The sequence below is a fragment of the Papio anubis genome, chromosome 8 (assembly GCF_008728515.1).
Source record: "Papio anubis isolate 15944 chromosome 8, Panubis1.0, whole genome shotgun sequence".
Classification (NCBI taxonomy): Eukaryota; Metazoa; Chordata; class Mammalia; order Primates; family Cercopithecidae; genus Papio; species Papio anubis.
The window spans coordinates 137,511,764-137,526,096 of record NC_044983.1 but is presented as its reverse complement, the minus strand read 5'-3'; the positions used below and the strand labels follow the sequence as shown (position 1 = coordinate 137,526,096).

At 56.2% G+C, this 14,333-nt stretch overlaps 1 protein-coding gene across 14 annotated transcripts in view; it reads left to right on the top strand.

Moving 5' to 3' along the window:
* The window catches only part of TSNARE1 (t-SNARE domain containing 1), a 135,438-nt gene that overhangs the window by 45,467 nt on the left and 75,638 nt on the right, over positions 1–14,333 (top strand). For 11 of the 14 annotated variants that reach the window (XR_004185963.1, XR_004185964.1, XM_031669788.1 and 8 more), the window contains exons 2-3: positions 4,634–4,760; positions 13,331–13,480. Coding sequence is in view for 11 of the 14 variants with exons in the window: in XM_031669791.1 (XP_031525651.1) it covers positions 4,634–4,760; positions 13,331–13,480 (277 nt within the window). In the remaining 3 variants the exon portion in view is untranslated. Of the gene's footprint in view, positions 1–2,469; positions 2,621–4,633; positions 4,761–10,972; positions 12,692–13,330; positions 13,481–14,333 lie in introns of those variants that run through there. The other 3 variants (XM_017962383.3, XM_031669790.1, XM_021942699.2) reach the window with 3 other exon arrangements.

Genomic DNA, 14,333 nt, shown 5'->3' with positions numbered 1-14,333 from the left:
TTTCAGACTGAATCCCTTCCCTACTCCCGTGAGTGCTCCTACCTCTCATGAGCCCTCCTCAAGCTTCCTGTGCTCCCCCTTGTCCTGAAACCCAGCAGACCCTGCCGCGCTTTGCAGTGATGGCCGCTGGCTGCTCCTCCTTGTCCTGAAACTCAGCAGACCCCACTGCCCTTTGCAGTCTCATGGAGCCTCCGCCGTGGCTTTTGTGACCTCTGGTTAACATCCCCCCAACTTGTCCCCATCTCCTATGTCGTCTGTGGGGCCCTCTCTTCTCTCCACGGTGGCTTCTCTCCCTGGGAGTTCTCTTCCTTACAACTGTCCCTACACAGTGGACTCCCCTTCTGCATCTAGCCCCACCTCCAGGGCTTTGGGTGTCTGCCTGCCTGTGGGAGCCCCTCTGCGTTCATCCCTGCACACGGCGCCCCTCACTTTCTGGCACGAGGAAGTCAAAGCACTGTCCGCATGCCTTCTGGGCCAGAACTTGGGGCTTGTCCTTGACTCTCCCTGGGTTCAGTGCCAGCCCCTAGCTCCACCCTCCCTCCCTGCCTGGGTCCTGGTTCCTGCCGCCACCTGCTCACTGCCCTGCCAGCCCCTCACGTGCCCCCAGCAGCTTGCTCTCGATCCTGAAGCAGAGGGAGCTCCCCAAACACAAGTCTCATGTCAGGCCTGGCTGACCCCCCTCAGTGCCTCACCATCATTTTAGATGATGGCAAGTAGTACCCTGTGCTGAGGACCCCCTTGAGCCACTTTCTTGGGACTGCTGGACCCTCCTCACCTGGGGTTTGAGCACCCCTCCCCGAGTTCTCTGAAAGCCTCTACAGCAACCCTCGCCCAAGACGGCTTGTGCTGGCTCCTCCATGGACGTTCATGTCCTGAGGCCAGGACAGGCCTGCTCTGCTGGTGTGGTGGCACTGGGGCACAAAGTGTGTATCTGTAGGATTGGGCCATGCCCTGCATCAGCTGTGCCTCCCTGTGGCCTGTATGGCCACCTGGGACAAAGCTAGGTGCTCTGGGGCCACCTCCCGGGGATTTAAGGAGAGCCCTGGATGCTCACCTGGCTCTTGTCTGCTGAAGGCATACCCCCCCGAACACCCCTCCCCTTGATTCCAGACAGGTCTTTCTAGATGATGTTTCATTGGAATTTTACAAATTAAGGTTTAATACTTTAAAATTACACGTGCATGTAGTTCGGAGAGTAAATGAGTTAAATGAGTTGTACAAAGTTAATGAAGAAAAACAGTCACCCCCAGTTGCCCTCCATCCCCTTTCCCAAACTCATCTATGTCTGATTCTTCTAGTAGATTCTTTTGATGTTGATCTCTAAATAATAGACCTCTATTGCTAGTGGATTTTTTAAATGTTTACGCATTATCAGCTTGCAAGATGAGGATTCAGGTCTGTCTGCACACACAAGTACCTGCTGTCTCACAGGTACACACAGGCACACACATGCATGCACACACACCCAGGGGCACGCACACACGTATGCACGCACACAAGTATGCATGCACACACGTACGCACACACTTCCGGCTTCCCCTCCTTCCGGTGTAGCTGCAGTGCTGTCACACTCTCAAGACCAGGGCTTTCCTAATTAGAACCACATGTGCTGCTGGAATCAGCCCAGTCATAGGAAACCGGGATGATTTTCTTCTCTGCTCAACCTTTGGTTTTCCCTGGAGTTTGTAACTGCCTTTGTTTGCCTGGTGTTTTTTGTACTTCTTAGCCTGAAGCCCTCCTCTAGCTCTCAGTCTCACGTTCCTTCACATCAGCAGTTCGGCTTTTGTCTTCTTGAAGAAGTCTTTCTAGAACGTTCTCCTGGGGCCCTGTCAGAGGGCTGCCCTCCTTGCCTGGGCACAGCTTTTGCCCTGGGTCCCCTTCAGCTTCCTCTGGTTGCAGGCGGTCCAGGCCTTCTTCCCTCCTCACGGTTCCTGGTTCTGGCAGAGCTCACCCTGGAGTACCTCCCTGAGAAAGCATGTGTGGAGGGGTGGTCTGGGGACCCCCGGCGTTGGAAATGGCCTCCTATGGCCCTCACACTAGTTCTCCCCGCACTGGAGCTGTGGGGATCTCCCCAGTCACCGTGGCCTCTGGTGCTGGATGTGGGACTTGGTTGCCTGTGGACAGTCTCCTTGTCTGGGTGTCCCGAGGTCTCCCAGGGCGTGAGGGGCCCCTACCCAGCTTGAGTGAGCTCTGGCTGGGATCAGTGCGAATGCTGTTCCTGACCATTCTCTTCCCCTGGCTCTCCCATCCTTCTTTCTGAAGCTCCCCTTCCTCCGATGGAGAAGTGCCTGTGCAGGGACTCCCCGTGTCTTCGTGCTCCGGTTTCTGGAGGCCCGCGCTCTGCCTGCCGCTTCTCCGGAGCTCTTCGCTGCTGCTCCCAGTGTTGACTTCTCGGTGCTCCTCTGTGTTCTCTGAAAGTCCCTTTCTTGGCGTCCCGTTCCTGTGCTGGGGCTGTGAACACAGCCTTTGTTATCTGGGCTCGTTCCTTTGAGGGCAGTACAGAGAACACAGGCGTTGGAACCAGACTGCCCGGGTCTGAAGCCTTCTCCACCCGTTACCAGCTGGGGGACCTTGGGCAAGTTACCTCACCTCTCCGTGCCTCAGTTTCCTCAGCTGCAAGGTAAAGGCAATGGTGGCCCCAGCGTAGAGGGTTGTGCGGATGGATCTGTGCGAGCGGTAAAGCGCCTCTGTGGTTGTCGCCATGCGCCAAGTGTTAAGGAAGTGCCGGCTGCCGCGCTGTTCCGTGTTGCAGTTTTCTCTCTGGATAGTGTCTGTTTCCTCCACGCTGTGTTTCCCGCGTGTGTCTTGGGCTGTCTTCCACATCTGAGCTTTTCCCGATGAGGCCCCGACCCGTGTGCGGAGCTCTCTGCTCGCTGGGTTGAGACCTGCCTCTCACTCGGGGCTCCTGGCATCCCACCCGCCCTCGGAGCCCACCCTCCCCTGGGGCAGCAGACATCTCCTGCCTCCTGTCTTCCCCTGAGACCCAACTTCCCGCCCACCTCCCCATTCCAGGCAGTGTGGAGAGAGGGGACTGGGCAGGTACCTGGGATGCGAGGCCTGAGACCCGTGGAGAGAGGGGCTGAGCACCGCCCTGCCTGCCGCCTCCCTGCGTGGGGCTGGACGTCTTCATGTGCCCCGGGCGGAGCTCGGTGCAGCCGCAGCTTGCACCAGCAGCAGCTGTGAGTGTGGCAGTCCTGCTGGGCCGGAGGGTGCCACGCCTGTAGGGCGGCACCGCTGTCCCTGAAGGGTTTTGTTTTGGAAAATGCAGTGGTTTTTAATAAAGATGTTCTCTGTGTTCACAGTAAGAGCTTTGTTATTTAAAATGAATTACTACGGTTTCAGAAGGGTGTGTTTGAGTTCCTAATGCAGTGGGTGTTGGTAGGTGCGATCCGCAGCCACCAGAGCTGTTTGGGTCCCGATTGTTCTGAGCAGGGCAGTGGGGCCCACTGGGGCCATGGTGTCCTGGTGCTGCCCTGCTCTGGGCGGGGCTGGATGGCACAGGCAGGCATCTTGCTCAGAGGGAACGTGGCGGTCACACCGCCTTCCCCAGCCCTAGGGACTTGGGCCTGTACTCAGCTGGCGTGAGGCTCACTTTGCTCTGAAACCTGCCTTCACGGTTCAGGTGTTTATGTGGGAGGGTGGAGCCCTTGCCCTAAGGTGTTTAGAACTGAGTGTGGCCTGGCTGGCAGGCTCCATAGTGATAGCATTAGGGTCTAGGCCAGTCAGAAGCTGCCCGCACAGGGACCCCTGTATACAGGGAGGACGCTCTGGCAGTGTCTGGGCAGGAGAGCTCCCGTTGTCCTCTGGTCGTTTGCTCTGAGTCCCTGGAGCTGCAGCCCATGGGAGGAGTGGTTTGGGCAGGATGCCCAGGTCCCCAGGCCAGGGATAGCCAGTGCCCCTAGGATGGCACCAATGCCGTGAGTTACGTGTTTAGTGTTTACTGTTCACCAACCGTAATGCGAGTCTGATTACATCTCACAGCAGCCCTAAGACGCAGGTCCTCTTCTTCCACTTACTTCACAGATGAGGAAACTGAGGCCCAGAGAGGCCCCGTGGCCCTTGCCCAGCTGCACAGATTACACTCAGCCAGGGCAGAGCCACCCCGGGCCTCACCCAGCCCCGCTACTGTGGAGTGTGGCTCAGGACAACGGAGCTGGAGATGCTGGCGGGCTGTGTGAGCGCCAGGTTCTCAGCCTGGCCTGGGCCTGACTCACATGCAGTGGATGCTGTCCTGCCTGCATGGCGGGGGTCCTGCCTGCTTGGCGGGGGTCCTGCCGGGGCCCAGTGCTCCCAGAAGCCAGCTGGGATGCTGGCGGTGGGGGTTGGTCTTTAAGAGCCGGCCAGAGGGCTCACCTTGCTGGGGGTCCCTTTTGGGAGGGCATGGGGCACGCCTTCCTCAGGCTGTGTTTCTGTGTTGCTACAGGGACCTGTGGACCAAGAGGCCACCTTGAAGCGGCTCTGTGGGGGTTGCTGTTTGGGGGCTGGTGAGAAGCCTGGAGTAGCCTAGGGAATGAGTACAGTGGAGCCAGGGTGCCGGGGCTGGGGAGGGTCAGGAGGCCCCTGTGCACCCTGAGTTGGAGCTTTAATCCCCATCTCTTCCCCGTCTTCCCCCTGGTTTTTCTGTTTCCTCCAGCTCAGTGTGGAGGCTGCTGGCCCTGCCATCTGTAAGAAGATGTCGTACGGATCCATCGCTGGCGGAGGTGGCCTGGGGAGCCGTGGCCCTTTTGGGGGACCTTCAAGACAAGGCTATCAGCCCCTAGGTAATGATAGTAGCTGGCAGTGGGGGCAGGGAGGAGGGGATGGCAGTGGGTAGGGTCCCCACTGTGTCATGCTGATGGCTATACACCAGTTCTGTTCTGTTGAGGAAAGTGGCCTGTGTCCTGAGATGGGGTGTGACTGCTGAGCTCAGGCGATTCAGGCCCCTGGAAAGGAAGCATCAGGAGTGGCTGTCCTGCGTGCGGGCAGACCTGAGTGTCCCAGTTCATGCTGGGCATGGAGCTGGTGCTCAAGAGAACCAAGCTGCTGGTGGGTGGTGCTCAGGGTGTTTGGAGAATGGCTGAGGGGATGCAGGATCTCACCTGGCCTTCCTAATGACGGTGTGGAGCAGGCGGCACTTTGCACTCTGTACAGAGGAGGAAGCTGAGGACCCTGGGGCTCATAAACCTCACCCCAGGGCCGTGCAGCTGGTGCAGGGCAGAGCTGGGGTTTATTTCTAGGTATTGCAGAGCGTATTTCAGACAGGGGTGCACTGGGTTAGGATGGCAGCAGGGAGGACGGGTGCGCTGGGATAGGATGGCAGCAGGGAGGACGGGTGCGCTGGGATAGGATGGCAGCAGGAGGACAGGAAGTAGCTGGGATAGGATGACAGCAGGGAGGACAGGTGTGTTGGGATAGGATAACAGCAGGGAGGACGGGTGCGCTGGGATAGGATGACAGGGAGGAGGGCGGAGTGCGTTGGGATGCGGATGACAGCAGGGGAGGGCGGGTCGCAGCTGGGATACAGGATGGCAGCAGGAGGATGGGTGTTTGGGATAGGATGGCAGCAGGAGGACGACCCGAGGGTGCGCTGGGATAGGATGGCAGCAGGGAGGACGGGTGCGTTGGGATAGGATGACAGCAGGGAGGATGGGTGTGTTGGGATAGGATGGCAGCAGGGAGGATGGGTGTGTTGGGATAGGATGGCAGCAGGGAGGACAGGGGTATGCTGGGATAGAATGGCAGCAGGGAGGACAGGGGTATGCTGGGATAGAATGGCAACAGGGAGGACGGGGGTGCACGTGGCCATTGGTGACATCACTGAGTGCTCCTCCTCATCTTGCCATCACCACTTAGTGCCTCTCAGGCCAGGTCCTCTAGGATGACCTCATCCTTCCTGCCCACTGGGAGTGCTGGGCTGGTCTGGTCTCCTCCCACTTCTGCCTCCCTTTCCTCCTTCCCGCCCAGACCATTGATCCAGTGTCTGCTGTGTGCCAAGAGTTGGGCAGGAGGCAGAGAGACAAGTGAGTCCTGTGCCCTTGGGGGCCCGTGTTCTGACTGGGATGGTTCTGAGATCCTCTTTCTTGAGTGCTAGGAAGGAAATGACCCAGGGACTGGGACTGCCAGCCCAGAGGGGCGGGCTGCATGAGCTGAGGAGGTGAGGGAGGGCCCTCGGGGAGGGGGTGCTTAGTGGAAAGTAGAGGGGGACCCTGGAGGAGGCAGCCCCGGGAGACCTGAATGAGGGTGTCCTGGGAGGCCGGTGTGGATGGAGGTTCCTTCCATGGGCCAGGGGAGCCTGCGGGGCCTTAGGCAGGGCACGGTGTCAGCTGCTTGATCTATATTATGTTTAAAAATGTGTTCCGAGGGACACTGAGTAGACACAAGACTGCGCGTGTGTGCGCGTGTGCATACGTGTGCATGGGGTATAGATACAGGTTCAGATCTAATGGTTTGGAGGTGGTGAGCCTGACCCCCAGGCCCCTGCTCCTTTACCCTCCCCACTCCTTGGTCCTTGCACTGAACTGTGTATGTGCTGCATCTTGCTGGTTCTTCACAATTTTGCTTATGTGTGTGCATATCCCTGAGCCGTATGTTGCTGAGCTGTGCAGGTTTTGAACTTCCCTGGGCTCAGACGATTTGTGGGGCTTCGTGTTGTGCTACTTTTACACATCGTGTTCTGAGAGCCTCCACGTTTCGCGTGGCTGTGGCCCCTTCGATTTCGTGCTGCATCATGTTGGGTTCTGTGAGCACACCGCGGCATCTGTGCACTTCCGCATCTCAGGGATGCTGAGGCTGGCTCCCGTGTCCTCCCTCACAGCCTGTGCCCATGGCCAGGGCCTCTGCTGGCACACGGTGGGGTGGCATTCCTGGGCCGGGCCACCTGCAGCTGAGCTGACGCGGGCCCCACCCAGAGCCCTGTTTGCTCCATGTCCTTGTCAGTACTCCGGGGTGTCGGACGGCGACGTCTTGCCAACCTGGTGGGTGTGGCTTGTCCTCTCTGGTTGGAATGGATGTTTCTCTGATAATGAGTGGGATGGATCCCCTTTTCGTGTTTATTGGGCATGTGGGTCTTCCTGCCAGGGAGCACTGTTTATCTGCTTTTCTCTTGGGTTTGCCTTGTGCTTATGGGTTTGCAGGCTTTCCTCCTGTGCTCTGGAGATGAAAGCCTCATCAGGTGGGTTTACACAGCCCGACCCAGGCCGGGCCGGCTTCTCACTGGGAGGCCTGCTGGGAAGCAGAAGCTCTCAGCCAGGGCAGCCTGGAGTTGATCCATCATTCCCTTCGGGACTTGCACTTTTCTGTTTAGTAACTTCCATCACAAGATGATATTGCTGCCATCTTTTACTTTCCTCTGAAGATTGAACAATTTGTTTTTCATATTTAAGACTTTAATTGACCTTTGATTTTTGTTTATGGTTTGAGGTGGGATGAGTGTGGAGGGGAAACTGTGATGTCGTTTTTTCTCTGTTTGAAGAACAAATTGTGTGGACTGTTGAATTGCCTTTCTTCTGCAGACCTGCTGACAGCTCTGTGATAAAGTTTTCATTTGGGTTCTCTGGTCAAGTTTGCTTTTCATGTGCCAAAATCCACCTTAATTTCTGTAGCTTTACTGTAATTCTCAATACTTTTTAGAAAAAATTGCCCTTCTCATTTTTCTACAGAAGTGTCTCGGGTATGTTTGGCGGTTCGATGTTGACCATAAGGTTTAGGATCACCTGTTGCACCCTGGAGCTTTGACTGGGTTTGCCTGGCATCCCTGCGTCCGCGTGGGGAGACGTGACTTCTTTATCATTCTGAGCCATCCAGTCGGTGAACAGACACATGTCTTTATATTTATGGGGTTTTCTTTAATGTTTTTCAATGAAGTCGTATAACTTTCTCTATAAAGATCTTACGTATCTTTTCTTAAATTCATTTCAACAAAGTACAAATTTTTTTTTCCTGCTATCGTAAGTGGTACCATTCCGAATATTACATTTTCCAAATGCTTCTTGCTGGTGTGTGCACGCAGTTGTCTTTTTCTAAGAAACAGAGTTCAGACATTTTATTTAATATTTGAATATTTTATGTTTTAATTTTCTTTTTTTTTTTTTTTTTTTGAGGCAGAGTCTCGCTCTGTTGCCCAGGCTGGAGTGCAGTGGCCGGATCTCGGCTCACTGCAAGCTCCGCCTCCCGGATTTACGCCATTCTCCTGCCTCAGCCTCCCGAGTAGCTGGGACTACAGGCGCCCGCCACCTCGCCCGGCTACTTTTTTGTATTTTTTAGTAGAGACGGGGTTTCACTGTGTTAGCCAGGATGGTCTCGATCTCCTGACCTCGTGATCCGCCCGTCTCGGCCTCCCAAAGTGCTGGGATTACAGGCTTGAGCCACCGCGCCCGGCTATGTTTTAATTTTCTAAATGTGGAAATTTTCAAACACATCAAAGTAGGCACAGACATGTCGCAGCCCCTGGTGTACCTCAGCTTCCCCTCGGTGCTCGTGGCCAGTGTGGCTGTACATGTGCCCCCAAGCTGCTCCCCTGCCGTGTCATTCTGGAGTAAATCCCAGATAGCAGATCATCTCATCTGGTAATATTTCAGTGTGTCCCCAAAGAGAAGGACTCCTTTTATGTGTGACCAGATTTCCACTGTGACAGCTCGTTTGGCCGCCGTACCCAACCTGCAGTTGAAGTGCCGACGGCCTCTGGGAGTGTCTGTTTCAGAGATGCTGTTTCACCTGGAGCCTCCCGAGATCCCGTGCTACGGCTGACCCGTGCTCCTCCTTCGAGTGTCTCTTTGTCTCTGGCTTCCCTCTGTCTCTTTATTTCCCTCCAGGTTTATTTGTGGAAGAAACCAGACTTTTCCTGTGTGGTGTAATTGACTTTTGTGTATGGTTTGTGTCCAGCCATGTTGCTAAACCCTTTTTATTGTAATGATTTGTCTGTGGAATCTTTTGAGCCTTCCCTGTAGATGGTGGTGTTTGTGCATAATGACAGCGTTTTCACTCCTTTTCCAGTGCTTTCGCCTATTATGTGTTTCTTTTCCTGGCTGGAACCTCTATTGCAGTGTTGAATGGAGACGGTGGTTCTATTCTTGGTGAGTTTGTGGAAGAACAGGATTATGTATTCCTTGAACGTTTCTGGGATTTTGCTGTTAAACTATGCGGATCTAGTGTTTTCCTTTGTGGAAAGATTTTCTGACTGCCAGTTAATTCCTCTAGTTGTAAAACGTTATTCAAGCTCTCTATTTCTTCTTGGGTCAGTTTTGCTAAGTTGCATTTTTCTGGAAATTCTACTGTTTTATCTAAATGTTCAACTTACTGAAATTAAATTGTACACAATAGCCTTTTGCTGTCAGTTGTGGCACTGGGGCACCCTCATGTAATGGTTAAGATGCAGATGCAGAAGCTGGCCTGCCCTGGTCCCAGCCCTGCCCGCCCTGCCTGCCCTGGTCCCAGCCCTGCCCGCCCTGCCTGCCCTGGTCCCAGCCCTGCCTGCCCTGGTCCCAGCTCTGCCAGTCACAGCGTGCCAGCCCTGCCTGCTTGGTCCACGCCCTGTCTGCCCTGCCCTGTCTACCTACCCTGCCTGCCTTGGTCTCAGCCCTGCCCACCCTGCTGCTCATGAGCTTTGTGAGCTCAGGGTGGGGAAGGGGAGGCGAGAAGAGGCCTCTGGCCCGGTGGTCATGTGGATGGATGCATCGACACCCGTGAAGCTCGGGCAGCGCTGCTGAGGGCTGGTGGTGGCTGCTGCTTCTTTCACAGCCTCAGAGCCTCAACCACGTCCCCTTTCTCATTCCTGATATTCTGTATTTGTACTTTCTCTGTTTTCTCTTACAGTCAGTATCAACAGAGACCCGGCAGTTTGTGCAGGTCTCTGCAGAGACGTGGCTCCTGGCTTCCGCCTTCTGTGCGTGCGAGTTTAAATCGTGATTGATTTCTGCTCGTACTTTCATCGTTTCCCTCCTGTCTTTAAGTTGATGCTGTTTTATTTTTCTGACTCCCAGATTGAATATTTACCACATTCATCATGAATATGGTAACTATTCGTTTCTAACAAAAGCATTTGAAATTAGAAATTTCCCAAGAAACTACTTCAGTTGAATGTCACACATTTTGAAATGTATAGTATTTTAAATTTTTGTTCAGTTCTAAATAACTTTCCATTATGATTTCTTTGTTTTGGAATTGCTTAGAAGTTTACTTCATCATTTTCAAATGTGCTTTTTTCCAGTTGTCTTTTTAAAGTGATTTCAAACCCGCTTACACATCTGAAAGAAAAGCACTAGTGTCGTCCGGGTTTGTTGAAAATTGTCGTGGCCGGGGCTGCTTCTGGGGTGCGGGGGCAAGCCTGGCTCAGTGCCTCCTTTGCTCCCCTCAGCTCTTGGCTTTCTGTGTGGGTGGGGCCTTCGAGGACCCTCAGAGCTGGGCAAGGCCTTCCAGGCAGGCCGGTGGGGCCTGGACGAAGTCCCCATGGGTTTAGGGTCAGCTGCATGTGCCCAGTCCCTGCTGTGTGCCGCAGTCCTGCCACCCTAACTGGGCAGCACCTTAGGGCCCTCGCGTCATCGTCACGTCATCTGGACAGAGGCAGCGAAAAGCCAGCTAGTGAGTTGTCAACCCATAAATAACTCAGATACACAGAAGAAAGCGCCCCAGAGCGCCATGCGAACCGGCCAGGTCTGTGGGCAGCTGGGAAGTGTAGCTGTCTCCTCAGCGCACTCGCAGTGGTCAGCCTCACAGTAACCTGGCAGGAAAAGAGAATGTCAACACGCCCTTGGCAGCCTGGGGTGGGAGCATGGGCCACGGGGAGGGTGGGTGTGGGGTGCTGGGAGCAGCCAGCTTGTGGCAACGTGGGGCGGGAGCAGAGGCTGCTGGGAGGGTGGGCGTGGGGTGCTGGGAGCAGCCCCCTTGGGGCAGCCTGGAGCGGGAGCAGGGGAGGGTGGGCGTGGGGTGCCGGGAGCAGCCAGCTTTGGGGCAGCCTGGGGCGGAAGCAGGGGCCACAGGGTTGTGGGGGAGGGTGGGTGTGCGGTGCCAGGAACAGCCAGCTTCGGGACACCCAGGAGTGTTCCTTCTCTTAGCCCAGCCACACGTCCTCCTGGACTTTGTCTCAGGAGATAGACACACAGGCAGAGGTGTTCAGCACGTGTGATTTGTGTGAGTGCTGACTCAGAAATGCTGTAAGTACCTGGCTTTAGGAAAACGATTGTGTTACAGCTGGGGTAGAGTTCGATGTGGGCATTAACATCACACTGTCGAAGGCCCTCGAGTGACCTGTGCGTGTGCTGTGATTTGTGGAGAATGTGGTGCGTGGAAGAAGCAAAGCCACACACGCAGTGTTTGCTTGTGGAAGACAGCCGCCCACCTCCAGGGTTCATCGTGTTTATCTCTGGATGCTGTGATCTTTATTTTTTTATTTATAACTGTCTGCATTTACATTTTTTCTGTAATTTGTGGGTATTATTCTATTCAAAAGCATACAGTAAAATCCCAGGCCTGTCCCTGCCATGTCTGGATTCATGTGGCTCGGGTGGGCGGAGCATACTGGCGTCTTGAGGGGCGTGGGGAGCAGTGTGGAGTAACATGGGTGCAGTGGGTAGGACCTGGACTTGGGGTAAAGGGATTCAGTGTGGTGAGGTGATGGCGTGTTCTTGAGTGACAGCAGGGCCTGTGGTCTCTCTGGGGGCCTGTGGGACCCCTTTCTGAGCAGAGGCTGAGCTCAATTACCAAGTGCCTGGATCCCCTCACAGGCCATTGTCTGGGGTTTCCAGCCTGGAGAGTGTGTCTCTGTGCAGAGAGAGGATAGTGTGGATGCCAGGAGAGGGGCCTGCCGGGAGCTGGAGGGACCGGCCCTGCTCTCTTTGGCGGTGGGGGGGTGGGCATGCTGGAGGCTCACCTCATCAAACACTGAGAGGCGTCTGTGACTTGGGGCCCTTCCAGACCTTGGCCAGTGCCTCTCGTGGGTGCCTGGTTTTCCTAGGGCAGCGTCTGTCTCCAGGCTGGCTGCTCCTCCCTGGCCCCCGAGAGGGTTGTCAGCTTCTGACTCTGATCCACTTTGCTGCACTTCTCTGCCCTGTGGAAACCTCCGCCCTGAAATGAGCCAGGCAGCTGCCCTCCTGTCCTTCCGCAGGCTTCTCCCTCTTCCCCCCACTGGGCCCAGAGCTGGAGGGTGAGTGAGCCCCAGTCCAGAGCAGTGAGCTGGGCACTGGAGGCCGTTCCCTGAGTCTGTGTGGCCATAGGTCTGTCTCTGCCTGTGTAGTTTGGGCAGCGCTGTCTGGGGGCAGGAGAATGGACCAGGTGGCCTTTGGGACCTCTCCTACCTCCCGCGGGTCTGGTGAGAGGCTTTGGGGAAGTCCTTCCCTCCCCTCACGTTGGGCCACAGGGTCCCCCTAGAGGGACCCCGAGTGGGAGTGCACCAGGGCGGCCCCTAGTGTCACTTCTCTGAGGGTTGCATGAAGGGTCTTTTCCAAGAGCTGCTGCTTCAGGCACTTGGCTCAGGGATGCAGCCCTGGGATCCATTGTGCCGACCTGGCCCTGGAGGCCACGGACGTGGCTGGAAAGCGCTTCCAAGCCAGCAGCATCCTTGTTACCTACTGGGACACGTCCCGGGAAGAACAGATTGCAGACAGGCACGCGGGGTCCGGCTTCGGAGGCCTCACTCAGCCTGGCGCACACGCGTGTCTTTGGGGTGCTGTGGATCGAAAGGCACATCGTGGTTCCAGAGATGTTAAAATGCTTTTATAAGGTGCGTCTGAGGATCAATGAATTTCAGTGAAATGTGTCCTGAAATGTTTTGTGAACAATGGAAAGAATTAGAGAAAATGATGATGCGTTCTGTGTAGGGCCCAAACACGTGCGGGGGCTGGGAGCCGGGAGAGGTGGAGCACGTGTCTCTGCCTCCGCAAAGCCGAGTGGGGACAGCAGTGTGGCTTTGCTTTTCATCTCCCATACGCTACGGAATGACACTTTTATAAAATGCAGTAGAATGATTGTGAGTGCAGAGGTCGCAGCAGTTTCGAATTGCCTTAAGCGATGCTGGAGCCGCACTTCCCATTTTGTACTTTGTTGCTGACTGGTAATAGCTGTCCAGGGCTTAATCTGTGGCTACCCCTGCAGGCCCTGGGGGTTGTATGCTAGTCTGCAGTCACATTTCAGAACTGGTTCAGAGAAAAATCCGGAACACCTAAAGTTCTGAACTCCTTGCTGGCATTCAGCAGAAGGGAGATGATCCAGAGGATATAGCAGGCAGGGAGGGCTTCCTGGAGGAGGAGCCCTGAGTGGAGCATCTCGGGTCCTGGGCGTCTGCTGTCCGTGCGTGGGCGCCTGGCACTGCCAGGAGCGCCCTGAGCTGACAGTAATCGTGACTGTCCCTTGCTGTCCGTAGAGTGCGCTAGATGTTGGACCGAGTATGGAATCCGCCATTTCCCCTGCCCGTCGCCAGAGAGCAAGCTGCAGAACCCCTGTGTGGGGAAGGACGGGGAAGGTGATCTGGGGCCGGCGGACACGCCTATTGTCCCAAGGGCCAGGAAGCGAGGTACTTCACTCAGACGCTGGGTCTGGGGGGTCCTGGGAAGGCGGCTTGGAGATGCAGGTGCGGAGGAGGGCGGGGTCAGCAGGCAGGAGCTGCAGGGAGGAGGCTGGGACCAGGAGGTGAGGGGCTTGTGTGCCCTGCCCCCCACCAGGCCTTCCCCTGAGTAGGGCCAACGGTGCAGCCAGCCCAGACAGGCCACAGGGTGGAAGTTGCATGGTGGCCAGAGCTGGCCAGCCCTGTAGGGTCAGGACTGAGCAGGGCTGCTCCCGCCCGGGGCTTTGGACCTGCTCATGTGACTCCTCACCCCCAAGCCCGACCGTTCTTGTGCAGTGGGCTGGCGAGGGGTGGCAGGGCGCTTGGTGTGGTTTGGGGAAGAACAGGTGCGGTGACCTCTGCGGGTATCCTGGTGGGCTTCCCGCCTGGTGGAGAGGCCCCTCCAGGTGCTTCTGGGATGCCAGGACCCTGGGGAGAGGCCTGCACTTGAGTGCTCCTCCCTGAGGGCTCAGACGTGCCGCACCAGGGAACCTGCGGTGTCGGGCCCTGTCCCTGCCTTCAGGAAGCTGGTCGGGTTAGTGAAGAGGCTCGTGTGTGAGCAAAGGCACAGAGACTTCCCACTGTTGCCAGCGCAGCCCTGTTCCCTTGCAGGGTGGAGGCAAAGGATGGCAGGGGGGTGAGGCTGCCGACCAGGCCACCACGTCCCCACCAGCCTCGGCCCAAGTGCAGGAGGGGAAGCTGAGGCCGGTGCTCAGGGGCTCTTACTTGTGCTGTGGGCAGGTTGGCAGGAGCCTTCCAAAATGTCAGCTGGAAGGCTGTCCCCAAGCGAGGGCTGACCCCAGGAGCAGCCCAGCCCTGGCCT